The 16,578-nt window shown below is 43.9% G+C and overlaps 1 protein-coding gene and 1 pseudogene across 1 annotated transcript; both read left to right on the top strand.

The window, feature by feature from the left end:
- Nucleotides 1–3,797: 3,797 nt before the first annotated feature.
- LOC147443400 (uncharacterized) lies at nucleotides 3,798–4,358 on the top strand. Its single transcript, XM_086529501.1, has one exon. The coding sequence runs from the start codon at nucleotides 3,798–3,800 to the stop codon at nucleotides 4,356–4,358; it is 561 nt and encodes a 186-aa protein (XP_086385627.1).
- A 2,321-nt stretch (nucleotides 4,359–6,679) lies between these two features.
- LOC147443399 (histone H3 pseudogene) lies at nucleotides 6,680–15,215 on the top strand (annotated as a pseudogene).
- The last annotated feature ends 1,363 nt before the right edge of the window (nucleotides 15,216–16,578 follow it).

The raw sequence follows: 16,578 nt of genomic DNA, 5'->3' as shown, positions 1-16,578 counted from the left end.
AATCCGGAATCGGATCATAGGATGTTATGTATTGACCTCAAGTGTGGTAAACGGCCCGAGCATGTATCCTCCAATCATGATGTGAATCATTTGTATCTACGTCTAGACTTCAAACGAGCACTTATATATGTTGATATGGTGGACCAAATGTTAAGCATGATAGAGCATCAAGAGAGCCCAACATTAGAATGCAAGTGGAAAGTTTTCAAAGAAGTAATTTTCTCTTGTGCGAAGGAATGCTTTTCGGTGAAACACATGTCTTGCAAAAGGTCTAAGAAGGGTAGCACCAAGAAGAAATGGTTTGACATGGAATGTAGTCAAGCCCGAAAACACTTGCTAAGATTGGATGCAATCAAAGACAAGGAAGTTTACTTGGAACTTTCACACACATACAAAGCACTTGTTCAAAAGAAGAGGAGAAGGTGGGAAGTCGAAAAACAACTTCTTTTAGCACAAGAGAAAGCACATGCATGTGGCAAGTTTTGGCAAAATCTAAAAGGCAAGCGCGTTGAGAGCTTTGGTGACTTGACTCTTAAGGATATGTATATGCAATGTAAGAATCTCTATGAGCAACCCAATGTTGATAAGATGGAGGGTTGTAGCTCCCTTCTATTTATGTCTCCCTTCTTTACCATTGAAGATGTATGCCGCGCGCTTGAGAAACTTGCTACTCGTAAGGCAGGTGACCTTCAAGGTGTCAAGGCTGAAATGATTAAATGGACAAGCAAGAAAAAACGATATTGGATATGCGATATGTTTAACCTTGCACTTCAGTATGTCATGCCTCATGATTGGAGTGCAAATTGGATCAAACCTTTGCACAAAGGAGGAGATGTAAACAATGTGAACAACTATCGCACTATAATGGTTGGTTCTTTAATGGCAAAGTTATTTGGATGTATCATGGAGATGAAGATAAGTGAATGGGCTGAAAAGAATGGCAAACGTGCACTTGGCCAAGCAGGTTTTCGAAAGCATCATAGCACTATTGATCACCTTGTCACTCTTCGAGTTCTTATGGAAGCGTCTCGATTGAAAGGAAAAAAGTTGTATTGTTGCTTTGTGGATTTCAAGAAAGCTTTTGGCATGGTACCGCGAGGAAATCTTTGGAGACGTATGCAAAGCCTTCAAGTGCCGAGAGAATTTATGCATGCAGTCTTTCGCATCTACCAAAAAGTGATATGTCGATTACGTATGGGAGATGGAATTTCAGAATTTTTTGCAAGCACTATTGGTGCCAAACAAGGATGCCCACTTTCCCCAACCCTCTTTGGGCTACTCATTGATGAACTGGAATGCATGGTTCTTGACTTTATGCAACAAGAAGGCATAGAAGAGGTTAAGATTGGAAATGCGGTGATCATGCTTTTGCTTTATGCCGATGATGTAGTGCTCTTGGCACATACCTTAGAAGATGCACAAAAGCTTATGAGTGTCTTGGAACGCTTTTGCCTACATAGCGGGCTGATGGATCCAAAACCAAGGTTATGCTTGTAAAGACCCTCAATGATGAAAATCCATGCATTGTATATAACAATGAGAAACTTGAAGTGGTAGATCACTTCAAGTACCTTGGCCTTGAGGTTCCATCCAATCATAAATGGAAGGATTGTGCAATGCGTCGCTTGGAAGCCGGAAAGAGGGCCTATTATGCATTTGAGAACATGTGCAATGCAGGAGAGATCAAGTGTTGGGCTCTCAAAAAGTACCTCTTTGACACATTGGTGACACCGGTGCTTCTTTATGGAGTGGAGGTGTGGGGTGGAAGCATCGGGAAGTCTACTTGGAAAGAGTTTGAGAATGTCCAAAAGCGTTTTCTCACCAACTTTCTCCAAGTCAAGACACAAACACCCTACATGCTCTTACTTCTTGAGTCCGGATTGCTTCCCATTGAGGTCTTGGGCATGCAAAGGGTTGTGGAGTACATGCGTAAGACACAACGTAGCCCTTTGCATCGACTTCCTAGAATCGCATATGAAGCAAGTCAAATGGTTCAAAAGACATGCAAGAGCAAAATACTAAGTTCGGGGTGGATGCTTGATATCAAGAAATGGTTTGGAAGATGGGATGCATGTCACTTGGTCAAGGATGCGTCGATCGACTCCCAAGTTAATGAGGCCTTCTTACAACGCCAATGTATCACGGCTTGGGAGAAATCCGGAGGTTCTCGCTTCAGTCATTACACCACACATGTTGCCCCAAACTACAAATCTCTCTTCTTCTCGGAACAAGGTAACCGAACCCATTGCTACATCCTTGAGCCCATCCCGTTCAGTGCGATCCACACCATTGCCTCCATTCGTCTTAGCTCCCATTCTCTACGCTGCAAGACAGGACGTTGGGGCACTGGCGAGGAGTGTCATCGACTTTGCACCTTATGCCCTCGTCAAGTGCGAGAGAGTGAGTACCACACACTACTTGAGTGCTCAGATTTTGACCACATTAGGTCCTCTTTTCCCCATATATTCAGCCATGATCTCTCCCTACATACCTTCCTCTCCCAACCACGATGTGGACTCTCTATTGCGACGCTCATTTCAACCATTTTTGAGCATCGAGAGTCACTTATGAACTCCACTCACACCACGTGACATGTTCATTTGGTCCCATAGATCATATTTGACCTCCCAGGACGATAATAGAACTATCTCTCTCTCTCTCTCTCTCTCTCTCTCTCTCTCTCTCTCTCTCTCTCTCTCTCTCTCTCTCTCTCTCTCTCTCTCTCTCTCTCTCTCTCTCTCTCTCTCTCTCTCTCTACTTACCTCTCTCTCTCTCTCTTGCTCTCTACTTCCCTATCTCTCTATTGATTGAACGAGCGACTGAGCTAGGGAGATCTAGACGTCCACAACTGCGGAGGAGTACACAACATCGACAGAGGCTGCATCAGAGGATCTAGCTAGGTCACTTAGGCTCGACATGCACAACGCCCGGTCAGACTACTGACCATGGAGGAGATTGATGAGATCCGCCAGCGACAGATGCTGGATCTCCTATGATCTACCTATCCTAGCTAGCTGGTTTAGCCGTTTAGTCCACACCCAACAGTTTAGGATTCCATAATATTTTATTTTGTCATCTTCTTACTCTGACTTTATATCAGATCCATCACATTGTAACTTTCTTGTCTCATGTCTCATAGGTCACTTTGGCCTTTCGAAGACGTTAATATAACATTTCATTTTATTTCTCTCTTTAATTTTAATTTCCTAAGCATACATTAATTCTCTCTCTCTCTCTCTCTCTCTCTCTCTCTCTCTCTCTCTCTCTCTCTCTCTCTCTCTCTCTCTCTCTCTCTCTCTCTCTCTCTCTCTCTCTCTCTCTCTCTCTCTCTCTCTCGTCTGCCGACTACACAGAAACCCTAAGCTCCTCTGCTCTTCTCCCCCTAGGCGAGGGTGGCCCTGTTGGGGGGCGTTAATGCGTCAGCCCCGCCCAAGGCCCAAGCTCAATAAAAGCCCGTTGCCTGTTGCTGCCGACCCGCCACAAAGGGACTTCAACTGCGCCCTCCTGTCGAATTCAACTGCACCTGAGGCTTCTCTGCATACAACACAGATTTGATGTTGCCGACGCGACTATACAACTGCCGACTACACAGAGCGCTTCTCTGCCGACTATACAGCAAGCACATTTGCTGCCGCCCCTAAGGCTTCAACTTAAATTAAAAAGCCTCTATTCCCGCCTACACGGAGCACCCCTCAGGTCTCTGGTTTTCGAGCTAGGTCTCTGTTTTCGAACAGTTTTCGACTCACACCCTCAACAAGAAGGTGAACTTGTTTCAAGTTTTCAAGAGCTCTGAGAACATGTTCTCACCAAAGCCTCCAGCAAGCGAGAAGATGGCCACCAACAGCCCCAAAACATCGGGGAGAGCACGGGCTAGCTTTGCCGCTGTCCTCACAGCTCCTAGCAAGACAGACCGCATCGGACAATTGCAAGCTGCTCTCGACATGGTCATGGAAGAAAACCGCGACCTCAAAGCGCGCCTTAGCACGCTCGAGGCACGATTTGACTCCATGATCAGCCTCACAACATACAAGGTGAAGGAAGTCAAAGAAAAGGTCACTCAAGCTCATACGATTGCACTCGCCAAAGTGGAAACTTGTGTGAAGACAGAATCGCGGGAACGTCAGCTTCAAGAAGAGAATGCCCTCAAGCTTCGCATTGGAGGGCTGCCCCAAGCATGGGATGAGTGCCAACAAGACTTCTGCAAGTTAATCGACCTCCTCAACGAAACTCTTAAACCGGTCCATATCGACTACGATCCGATGGAATGTATCGTCAACAAGTTCAACACCAAGCGCACACCTAGTGGACATGACATTCTTCAGTTCAAAGACAAGGAGGAACGGCTCCGATTACTCTAGCAATCGCGTCTCCTTAGAGACACCGGATTTTGGATCGCCGAAGAACTCACCCCGACACAAGTCAAGCACAAAGGTGAAGAGTTGAAAAAAGTGCGTGAAGCACGAGCCAAAGGCAAGTGGGCAGTATACCGCGGAGGGAAGGCCATCATTCAAGAGTTTCGAATGCCTAAACTGGCCCCTACCCCATAGGACCTCTCCTTAGGCTTTTATTTTTCTTTTGATGGACCCTCAGTCCTTAACTGATATGTATCGATTGCCCGCACTTAGAAGAACTGGTTGTAATGTTTTGTTTTTGGTCCCATGGGTCATATCTGACCTCCGTGGACGATAATTCAATCTATCTATCTATCTCTCTCTACACACACACACACCTCTCTCTCTCTCTCTTTCCTACACACACACCGCTCTCTCTCTCTCTCTCTCTCTCTCTCTCTCTCTCTCTCTCTCTCTCTCTCTCTCTCTCTATTTACTACACACACACACACACACCTCTCTCTCTCTTTCCTACACACACACACACATGCACACACACACACACCGCTCTCTCTCTCTCTCTCTCTCTCTCTCTCTCTCTCTCTCTCTCTCTCTCTCTCTCTCTCTCTCTCTCTCTCTCTCTCTCTCTTTCCTACACACACACACACACGTTGTAGAGAGAGAGAGGGACGGGTTGGGGGGGGCAGAGATGGACATAATACCTGCGCAACAGGTTTCGGCCAAGATCTGAGTAGGCGAAAATGGCCCCTGCGCGCAGGTTTCACTTTTTTCTCCCAATTTTTTTTGCGTCGCTATACGCGTGGATATACGCGTCGATATACTCGTGGCAAATAAAGCCTTTCCACGCGTATATCGACGCACACTGCGACGCGTATATCGACGCGTATAGCGACACACGCTAATTACGTCGATATACACGTGGAAAAGTATGGCCATCGATATATACGCGTCGATATCTTCATGTAGTGTTGTAGTGGATTTTACATTGTGGCACTTTGATTTTTTTGTTCGTACGTTTTCAGCATTTTAATTTTGTAACTTTGGAGGGTCATATAACACTGTTACCCTTCCCAGGCTCATCACATTAGTAAACTCCCTTTATAATACTTAAGCTAAAGGTCAATAGGGACTAAGCCCACTAGAAAGCCCTAGTACATTTCACACAATGCTGCCTAAATCGGATTAAGAACCTAAGTAACCATTGATTATTAGGAATGCATTCCCCATGGTATTAAGAGAACATCTCTAACGCCTAGCTTGGTTAAACTAGCTTAGCTTGATTTTTAAACCTAGAAAATTGATTATGACAAAAATTTACATTGAATTTAATGTTTGATACTAAGCAAATGTGCTAAATATTATGCTACCAATCACAATTAAAGCAGACAAACATGGATGTAAAAGCGATAAGGGGCAATGCTAAATAGACAAGAAACACCTATTTGTGTTAATGGTCGCGCTTGATTTGAAGTGTGAATGAGAGAAAGATTGCATGAAGATCCAAATCTTAATAAGAACAATTGTTCCTGTACACACTATGAAACACAAACAATACCTCTAGGAGGCACATCAGTGGAAAGAAAGAACTTTGCTAATCACTAAACCCTAAAATAGAAACACTCCTATCGTACTAATTTTACCTACCCTCCATCAGTCAAGTGATGAGGATCAAAGGTGTTTGATGACATAGGTTTCTGTTTCAGTGTACCGGATGTGAATGTGTAGGTATGGGTCAATGTTTTGACTTTTATTGTGCACACTCGTTTGCTAATTGCTCTTGCTCTTTACTTTTTTTATTTTTTGTGAGTATAAGGCTTTGTATATACATTTCCTAAGATTGGTGATTGAGAGGTCAAGGAAAGAAGGGTAAGAGGGAAATAATTCAATAGGATGACGTGAATGAAGACTTCCCCCTTTCCTTGGATAGGTCATACTGTTTGAAATGTGCTCGTCACCCTTTGAAACCAATCGTTCCAATTGGTAATAGGTGAGTATTTTTGCCAGTAGTAAGGGTTGTAAGGTACTCTCCCAGGATCGAACTTGAAGTGGTTCATCAGGTGATTCTTGAACACTAGTAGGTGTGGATTCCTTTGTAGCTTTATGGAGGTCCATTATTGTAGGTGGAGGATGTGGAGAAGCTTTTACCTTTATGGATGTATTACATGAGGAGCTAGAAGCTTCATGGGACTCCCCCCTTCTTGAGCTAGGTAGAACAAATTGTTTTTTCTTCGGTACCCAAACTAGCTCTGGAGAGGGTATGTAGCATTCAGTGATTTTCTTCTTTCCATGATTGTCAATTTGTTTAGGAGCTATAGGACTGGGCGTATATGGGTCAGGTGACAAGTAAGAACACAATCTACGTTTTGGCACCCAGATTTTATCATTTCCTTGATATAGTTTTGGGCTTCCAATAGTCGTTTAGGAATCCACCGTCACGTTTCCTTACATTTTTTGGGGCGAGTGGAATGTTTCTTACAAGGCTTCTGTTTTTTAGCACTAGCTATGGTCGCTAAAGAAGCTTTAGGGACCCACTTGTATGTTTTCTTCGTTATATTAGGATGAGTCTTGTTAGTGTTAACCCTCACGGCTCACGGGCACCCTATCACCTACGACGGACGTTGTATTATTTACTTGGTAGAGTCAGGTACCGGGCTTGTCGGTCCAATAGGAAAAGTATAAGAGTGATCGTCGATGAGAGTCGCACTCTAACTGGAACATTCAAGGGATTAGTTGGCTAAGCAGGGCGCTCAAGTGTGAATGGGGCAAGCTCATATAGAAGTCAACTAAACCTAGAAATCACTTATTCTCTCATTTGTGCAATTGAAGAGTGCTCTTGCTCCATCTCCATCTTCTTCTTCTTCATCTCCTTGTGTGTGTGTGTGTATGCGTGAGAGAGAGAGAGAGTGTGTGTGTGATCGAGCATTGCGGCGGCACGACGGCGGCGAGGCGGTTGAGCGCGGCGTAGCAGCGTCTCCCTCTTCTTCGCGGCGAGGAATCCTCCACGACAGGAAGCGTAGAGCGGTGAGTGACACACCATCGCCATCTTTGAGCTTACTAGTTTAGGCTTGTTGTGTGCTTGGAGCCATTTGTGGCTCGCACACGGTGTATCGGCAAGTTCCTTGCATTGACACGTGCAACATACGCGTACATTTTTGGCGCCGCTGCCGGGGAATGCAATACACTAAGCTTGAATGGCACTCTGTGCTTCTTTTGTGATGCAATTTCAATTGTAGGAAAGGTAAGGAAAAAGGGTGTGTGTGTTGAGAAGAAGGATTTTGTGTTACTACTGTGAGTTTTTTTTTGTTAATGGAGTTTCAAAGGTACTCTGTTTTTTCTCTCTGTAAGGTGTTAGTATTAAGGTTGTTAGCTTTGTGTAATGTAATGTACAGTAAGTAGGAAGTAGATATGTGAGAGCTGATAGAGTACGTTAGTGTGTAACAGTACGTGTATTAGTTGGAAGAAGGTAGGTAGAGTGTGTGTGTGCTCTCGCGCAAACCGCGGCGACCTTATCCTTTTATTAAAAAAATTAAAAAATTAAAAATTAAAAAAAATAAAAGTAGGACCGGGATCGGGAATATCTCCCAGACCCAAGCCCAAGCTCACGCTTAGGCTTAGTCATCTATCGCTCTTTAAAATTACAAATTTTAGCTTCACACGTAGCTAAAAATTGACTTTTTTGAGGACCAAGGGAGCTTCAGGTGACCGAACGTTATGTTGTAAATCACACTGCGATCCTCTGAGTGATACGCTCATTTTGAGCTATCACACACTTTAATCAAAAAAATCGATCATTAAAAAACATTAAAAACGTAAAAAACACGAGTGAAAACAGACGCTTAAAAAAGTAAGATGTTAACCTTCAAGGTTATTCGCCGACACTTGTAGGGTGCCAAAGGCACATGTATCTGCGCTCTGGTCGTGTGCTAGAGACGGAGCAACTAGAGAGAATTTCGACTTACACGAGTTCTCAATATCCACCTACTTTAGGTTCTGTGGGCCTTGGACGGGGACCCAAGGTACTACAAACCAAGACCTGAACATAGCGGCTAGTGAATCTTCCTCTAACTACGACATCATGGAGGGTTTCCCAATGCCTAATCCCGATATCTCAAGCCAAGACATGCATGCCATGGGCCCGCGGTCCAGGCCGAGCGTGCTTAGCCGCCTGAAGGAACCCTTTAGTAGAGCCACTCGCTCCGAACATGGGTCTAATGATGTAAATGAGGGGGGTGGGGAAGTAAATTCTTCATTCATGACCAATGTAGACCCTATACCCTTAGAGAATGTGCACGTGAATACTTCATTCACTGTACCTCCTGACTCTTCAGAGTTATTTCCCTCCAAGGTCATATTACCCGATGGTAGAAGCCTTGCCAAAGTGCAAAAGGTTGAGCGATATATCCTTGCAGCGAGGGAAAAGGAAATTGAGAGCTTACGCAAGGCGGAGCAACGAAGAGAGTTAAAATCGAAAGGGCCTATGTCAATATCTTTGCTAGGAGAGCAATCGAGTGCTCCTGACTTAGCAACCGCTAAGGGCCAACCCCTAGAAAGCAACATTGCATCTAGCTCAAAGGACACCCCTAGCACCTCAATCCTAGATGGAGTGTTCTTAAATGAGAACTGGGAGTACGAACTACAAACAGAAACTCTGACCGACCTATACACAGGTCACACCTATCACGTGGGTTGGTTAGATGTCCTACAATCCACAATGGGTGCTACTATTGTGGAGGATCAACAACAAAGAGTTTGTGAGGTCATCCATAGGGTCATTGAGTTAGAGAGATAGAACAAGGGGATCAACATACCTTCAATGGGTCTCATGAGATTCTTAGATACAAGAAAGGCTAAACAACCGACCTTATCGCAAATGGAGACTCCCTCGGTAAGTCCGATGGATCCTCCATATGTTGTTTCTCCAGGGGTCTCAGTGCAATCTGAGCCCACAAGTGATAGCTTCACCTTTCCAAGTCTAGCTTATCTTTCCCTTGATTACACCACGGCTACCATGCCTACCCCAATGATGGGCATGCCGAGAAACACTCCATGGACCTCATTTGTTAGTAAAGCACCACTACATGGTAGCTCAATTCCTGCAACTGTACCTACAAGTGTGTACCAATTGTATGCACCCATGGGTCCTCGTACTCATGTAGTCCCTACCCCTCCCATTGTTTCAACAACCTATGCTCCACAACCACAACACCCAAGTTCTTATTTCCATGGGACTATACCCGCTAGCATTTGCATGTCACATCCGACTTCTGCTATGCCTAGGGCCACACATATGAACTATGGATCACCACATGGCACAACCACTTCCCTAAGGGTGGATCACGCCATTAAAGTTGATTGAAGTTACCGAGGAGCCATCACAAAGTACACCTGTGGTACAAGTAAACGTACTCACACGATCGATGCTCCAAAAACAAAATTATATTCTTGAGGAAAGAGACATGGCATCCATTGCCCAATCTTAGAAAAAGAAGAAAACACGAAGGAAGAGATAGCAAAAAGCAACGAAGTCAGATCCCAGTTCAAAGACCAACATAGGGATAGGTGAAGACCCTATATATATGAACAACACTGAAGAGGATTCTGATTCAGGTGAAACCATGGAGATCAAAACGACCACTAAGATAGAAACCAACAAGGAAGATCTTCATGAGCCACAATGGCCAGGATCCAAGAAGAAGATAGGAACTTATCCAAACCCTACAGAGGAGATTGAGCGAGTCAAGCAATTAAGGAGTTTGGTAGAAGATACCCAAAGGAATCTAGAACCAACACCTAGGCAGATCCAGATTACAGAGACTGTGTTCCCTACGCAACAACAACCTCACCAAGTCCATAGACCCTTAGCCATACCTAGTGTCATCCAAGAAGAAAGTGACTTAAAGTCATGGGAAAGTGAGCGTACTCACTTCTTGATGGAACAGAGGGATTACCTGATCCTATCGAAGAAATGGAGATCGCAGCTTCCCCACATCAAGGGACTGAAGTCCAAAAGGTGTCGTTAAACATTGCCAAATTGATGGATTTCATGTCTTCAGAAGTTAGAACCACCATCATGTCCAAACTATATAAAGACCCTGAGCTAGTCTCAGCTCTTCGAGCCTTCTTCAATGGAGAACTAAAGTTTGGGCTACCACAATTTTCACAGATGGATGGAGCTGGGGAGATGCCAACATAGGAGGAACACGTACATCCACAACCCAACCTAGATGAGAACCTTGTTATAGAAATACCTGTTAATAAGTTGGGACAATACTTTGAGGGTGATGAATCCAATGCGACCATACCAATCACTACTAAGGGATTAACTATGAACGGAATCCTTGATGGTGGCGATGGGGTTAGCATTGTGACTAAAAATTGCTGGGAAACTATGGGAACATTAGGAGAAATATGAACCTTGCATGGGCCTTGTAAGGAATCCTAATTTTTAGGGATTAAGGCTAATGTTGTGTGGGGTTTAGGGGGCAAGGGCATTGAAGAAGGTAGTTTTGAGTAGGCTTTTCTAGCCTTTTTTTTAGACAAATGTAGGATGTGGACTTAAAGGGTTACTTTCTCTCTCTAGCTTTTTTTAATGTGAAGGAAGCATAGGGGTGTGTCCACATCAGCAAAAATGTGGGTCACAAAGAGACAAAATTTGACTTTTTTTTATAAAAAATCATTTTTACTTGTTTCTAACTTAAAACTCCCTCCCAACATATATACATATCCAAAAATTATTTTTTGACCCATTTTTTAACCCACAAGCTTAGAAAGTCCATTTTTTCAAAACTCTTTTCCCCAAAAAGTAATAAATATTTTGTTCTCTCCTCCTCCTCCCTCCTCTCTCCTCTCTCTCTCTCCCTCTCCTCTCCCTCCCTGCCCCTACCTTCCTTCTCCTCCCCAATCTCTCCCTCCCCCCCCTCCCTCCTTCTCTCCTCCCATCTTCCTCAACCTCTCTACCCTTCCCCCTCTATCTTTTCATCATTTGCTTCCTCACGCAAGAGCTTCCATGGTGCTCACGGACATCACAAATGGTTTGCTTCCACCACCACGTACTCCGCACACCAAAAGCATACATATTCGCTTACCCACGGCATTTGCACCGAAGACCACTAGTGAAGGTGATCAAAGGTCATCACAGGAACGTCACACCGCTTGTGAGACCAATGTTGACATTTGGGTGGATGGCCATTTGTACCCTTACGATCCTATAAGCCGCTTCCATCCACCGTTCAATAGCGTTTCCACATTTCTTCAATTTCTTGGGAGGGGAGAAGCAGGCTTGTTAGGCTATTGCAAGCGGTTGTGTATGGGTGCAGGTGCTTCTTTGCATATGTGGATGAATGAATGTCAAGATCTTCACCTCAAGACGACGGCATTACAAGAGAGTGTTGCCTCTTCGGGGAGGGTAGTTAAAACTCTTGAACAACAAATGCAAGAAAAGGAGTCCCACATCCAGAAGCTTACCAACACCATCACATACTTGAAAGAAACACCCCTTGGTGCAAGGGAACACAAACACACGTATTCATCCATTGAAACTCTTGCACATTCGGGAGGAGCACGCAAACGACGAGTTACAGCCACAAGGTGATTTGGTCTTTACTTGCATGATGCATTCTTACTTCACACTATTTTCTAACATTTATGTTTATTTGTTGCTAGAAACTTCATCCAGGAGGCATGCGGTGGAACAAGCCAAGATGATCGAGTCAACCTTCTCACTAGTTGTCTCAATACCCAGAACGTGATTTCTATCTTACAATCACCTGGAGGTAAGCACATTAAGGATGCAGTCACCAAGGACCTTATGCGTAAATTAAGAAATGTGGTTAGTGATGATGACATTCAACAAGCTTGTGATGAGGCTGGAATCAGCACCAAAGCCTATCAGGCTATTTTCCAACTCCTAAAGGATGCCCTCAAAGAACATGGCATTGTGGAAAACCTATTTCCCGTTCCTCACAAGGTCAAGCTTGCAAAGAAGGCAACAAACGAAGATGTGTTCTCCCGCATTGGGACATACCTACACATTGAGGACACAATGCCAACTTCCCTTTATGCTTCGTGCGCAACAAAGACAAGGGGAAAAGGTAAGAAACAATCCATAAGAACTTCGGAGAAGGGATTTCCTTACACAATGTGGAACAATATTTTTGTGGATCTTAGAAGGCTTCAAGAAGCCATGCTTAGATTTTACGAGTTACCTGAAGAAGGTGACACACTTTACTTTTTTCTTTGGTATTATTCTTATCATAGACTCTGAAGTTTAAGGTCTTAGCACTATTTATTTTGTAGTGCTTGGCACAAAAGTCGCTTTTGTGCTGAAACTTGATGAGTGTCAAATAGTGAAAGGTCGAAGGTTAGAGAGGCTAAGTGTCACTCTAATGAACGAGGCCCTTCTGCAAACCAAGCGAAGGGATTCAGTCGAGCCATCTCCCACCCCATCTTTTAGCGTGCAATCAAAAAAAGACATTTGGTGGTTGGGTGCTATTGAGGTGCCCAAGGAGACCAATGGAGTACTTTCATGGATTTTTGAGAGAACTCCATGGATCACAGAAGTAATACACTTCCAAATTCCAGGTCAGAAGTTGGAGATTGAGGGTTTTGGTAGTTATGATGTGGAGTGGCACTTAGGTCGGGATTTGAAGACCATAAAGTGTTTGCTTGGCTGCAAACAAGGGGCTTCTTCTCTCATGCCTTGTCCATTTTGCACTAGAGGGTACAAACCTAATGGAAAAAAATCACATAAGAGCACTGCAAAGGCCGGTTCCATGCTTCCATGGCAAGGGCATGGAGAACAAGGGTTAGATTGTCGTGATGTCAGAGATGAAGGTAGAGAATGGGAAGCGTCTATTCTGAGATGTCCCATGCTCAATGTCCTAGACCGTGATCAAAAGGACCACGCTTGGAATCCAATCTTTCGATTTCCTCTATCGAATGTACATTTTTGTACATTACACGCATTGTGGAAATGTGTCTATCATTGCTGCAAAGAACACAGGGGAGGCCCATGAAATTGCTCAACAAGTGTCAATGAGTGGACAAAAAGCTAGACACTTTTTGAAGAAAGTTTCCCAAGGAAAGCCAAGTCGATATGATACTCAAAACAGCTCCAACCAGCAGGCAGGTAACCTTTGGGAGCTTTGGAAGGAGTTATGCAAAGCTACATGATTCAAATGGCGAGCTTGCAAACAAGCGCAAGCAAGTTTGGGCACATTTTGATAAAATGGTCAAGCTTATGGGCCTTAACAGCACAACAGAAGAACAACGCCAATCATTTCAAGAAGCCTTGGCAGATTTTACCAAGGTCTTCACCCTTTCTTGGGGTGAAAATAACATCACACATTACATGGTAAGTCATTTTACATGGTGTATTTATTATAAGGGATTGTTTTTATTTAATAATGTGCATCGTTTACTCATGTGAACAGCATATCTTGTTTGCGCATGGTGCATTTTTTATGCACAAGTATGGATCGCTTGAAATTTTTTGCACTTAAGGCATGGAGAAGTCCCATTATCAAGCAAGGGGAGTGTACTTCAAAAATACTCGACATGATGGTGGAATGGTGCAATCCAATTATTTGGAGGAGATATTCAATTGGTTTTTTCGCACAACATTTGCTCGTAAGCTCACAATGGAGCGTGCGTGACAATCCAAGATTGCTATTGAAGTGCGGAAATGGAGTCGTCAAGAGCATAGCAACAAGTGGCAAATGTCGCAAGGTCCCACCAAGCATGCTGCATGGCGGCGATGCAAAGTGCGACAAGGATCAAAGTGGATACTGTGCGAGTCACTAAACGTGAACGTAGGGTCCAACTCTTAGCGACATGTTTATTTAAAAAATAATACTTTTTTAAAAAAAATTAGTGTGAGCAGGGCCCTTTTTAAATGGGCCCTTATAAATATTGCATGCTCTTATAAACCACTCATTTCTTAAGAACAGGTGAGCTCTTACCAACGAAATGGCGCGCACCAAACAAACCACGAAAGAGTATCCGCCTGCCAACAAAAACACCCTCCAAGGATGTGAGAAGTCGTCATGGCTTAAAGGCACAAGAAAACGGCCACGAACGCCTGGCCGTTCCAAGAACTCATCTGGTAGTGGGCATGGTGGTAGGGCACGAGAGTCATCGAGGACTGTTGAATCTCCACCTCCTCAAGATATAACACCTAGAAGGATAATGAAGTAACGTTCCCAGCGCTGGAGAGAAGAAGAGGGCCAGCAAACAACAGAGTCCGATAGGGAGCATCCGTCCCGCCACTAATCACAAGCAGGACCATCCAGGACTCGGGTGGTCCATACAGACACTAAATCAGAGAGTGAACCACCATGGCTGCGAGATAAAATACCGCGCACACACCGGGTGGCCGCTGGGGGGAAGAAATTGCCTGGAGGCCAAGGAGCTCTCCCCACATGACAAGATCGGCAGCCAAGGGAAGAGGAAGAATCAGAAGAGGTTGCAGAACCAGCCCCTAAGCATGTAAACAGGCGCAAGTCTAAGTTTTTCAAGAAGCCTAAACGCCGCCCGCCAGCAAATGTGCAAGTGCCCCCAAGACAACCGCAGCGGCGCCGAAAAATAGCAAGGGCATTTGCAAAAATCCGCCACTACCAGAAGACGAAGGAGCTTTTGATTCGACGTGCCCCCTTTGCTCGCACTGTGAAGGAGGTGCTTCAAAGCTATGGAAATCAGTATAGAATGCAAGCAATAGCGCTAGAGGCTATTCAAGAAGCTGCAGAGGCCCACATCATTTCGGTGTTGGAAGATACCAACCTATGCGCCATACATGCAAAGCGAGTGACAATACAGCCAAAAGATATGCAGCTTGCACGTCGATTGCGACGAGACTTCGAGCATTAGCCGAAGTTACCCCTCTTTTTGTATTGCACACCCTTATCTTTGTAATGATTTGACTTTCCAACGACAATATGATCAACAGTTGTGTCTACTGTGTCTATTATCTTTGTAATGAAATGACTTTGTAATTTCAAGTTCTGTATGTAATTTCAGTCAATTTCAGTAAATTTGTGCTTTTTAAGTACCCTTGGTGGTAGATAAGCCTATAAGGGGCAAAAAAAAGCTTGGTCACAAGGGCGCGCAAATGGCCCATCCATCAGTTTTGGATGGGCCATTTGCGTGCCCTTGTGGCCATGCTTTTTTTTGCCCCTTGTAGGCTTATCTACCCCCAAGGGTACTTAAAAAGCACAAATTTACTAAAACCTATTGGTTTTGCAACATTATTTTACATGGATCCTTGTGGACACCCTTTTTTGGCCATTTCAAGCTTTGAATTCCCTATAGGATATCAAAAAAAATAACATATTGTGAAACCAAGTGTCTATGCAACATTAATTTGGAATTTTCAAATGTCCAATGTAATTAGACTTTTTGGTGCAGGGGTGTACTAGGTAGAGCTAAAGCAGGTGATAGTGTGCTGGAAAATTTATTTCATAATTGATTTCACCTTTTCTAGTGTCCTTGAGTGTGAACATATGCTGGAATTGCCATAAAAAGGGTGCATCTAAATTAATGATGCAAAACCAATTCATTTCAATAAATTTGTGCTTTGTAAGTATCCTAGGGGGTAGATAAGCCTACCAGGGGCAAAATCAAGCCTGGCCACAAGGGCGCGCAAATAGCCCATCCAAAACTGATGGATGGGCCATTTGCGCGCCCTTGTGGCCAGGCTTTTTTTGGCCCTTGGTAGGCTTATCTACCCCCTAGGGAACATAAAATACCTAAATTTACTGAAATTGATTGAAATTACATACAGAACTTGAAATTACAAAGTCAGTAATCAAAACAATTTTCATATCACCCATTGAAACAATTTTCAAGATTGACAAATCACATTCAAAAGAATTTGCAAGATAGAGAGACAATTTCAAATATTTTTTATTACTTCCAAAATGGTGATTTTACATCATGTATCTGAGGAGTTCATAATTTTTTTGACCATTTCCTGGCGCCTATTTTGCGCGTAAGGCAACTCCCCAGTCAAGAGGGACTGCACTATGGCCTTTGGGTCAGTTGAGCCAATGGAAGCATGCATCCCTATCTGGGCAAGCACTTTACCACAAAAGCCAGTGCCAAACGTTGTGCATACAAGGGATCTACGCACTATGAACACTTGATGCGCAGTTTGAGCAATGGTGCTCAAACACAAAAACTTGCTCAAAGCTTTTAACGACCAAGTCATAAAATGGGCTTGGGGAGTAAACTC

The sequence above is a fragment of the Adiantum capillus-veneris genome, chromosome 14, assembly GCF_014529385.1.
Source record: "Adiantum capillus-veneris isolate H3 chromosome 14, ASM1452938v2, whole genome shotgun sequence".
Classification (NCBI taxonomy): Eukaryota; Viridiplantae; Streptophyta; class Polypodiopsida; order Polypodiales; family Pteridaceae; genus Adiantum; species Adiantum capillus-veneris.
The sequence above is the reverse complement of the archived record's forward strand: the minus strand, read 5'-3'. Positions and strand labels throughout refer to the sequence as shown.

Excerpts from the sequence above, each read along its gene's own strand:
- LOC147443400 (XM_086529501.1), top strand. The coding sequence starts at position 3,798 with ATGTTCTCACCAAAGCCTCCAGCAAGCGAGAAGATGGCCACCAACAGC.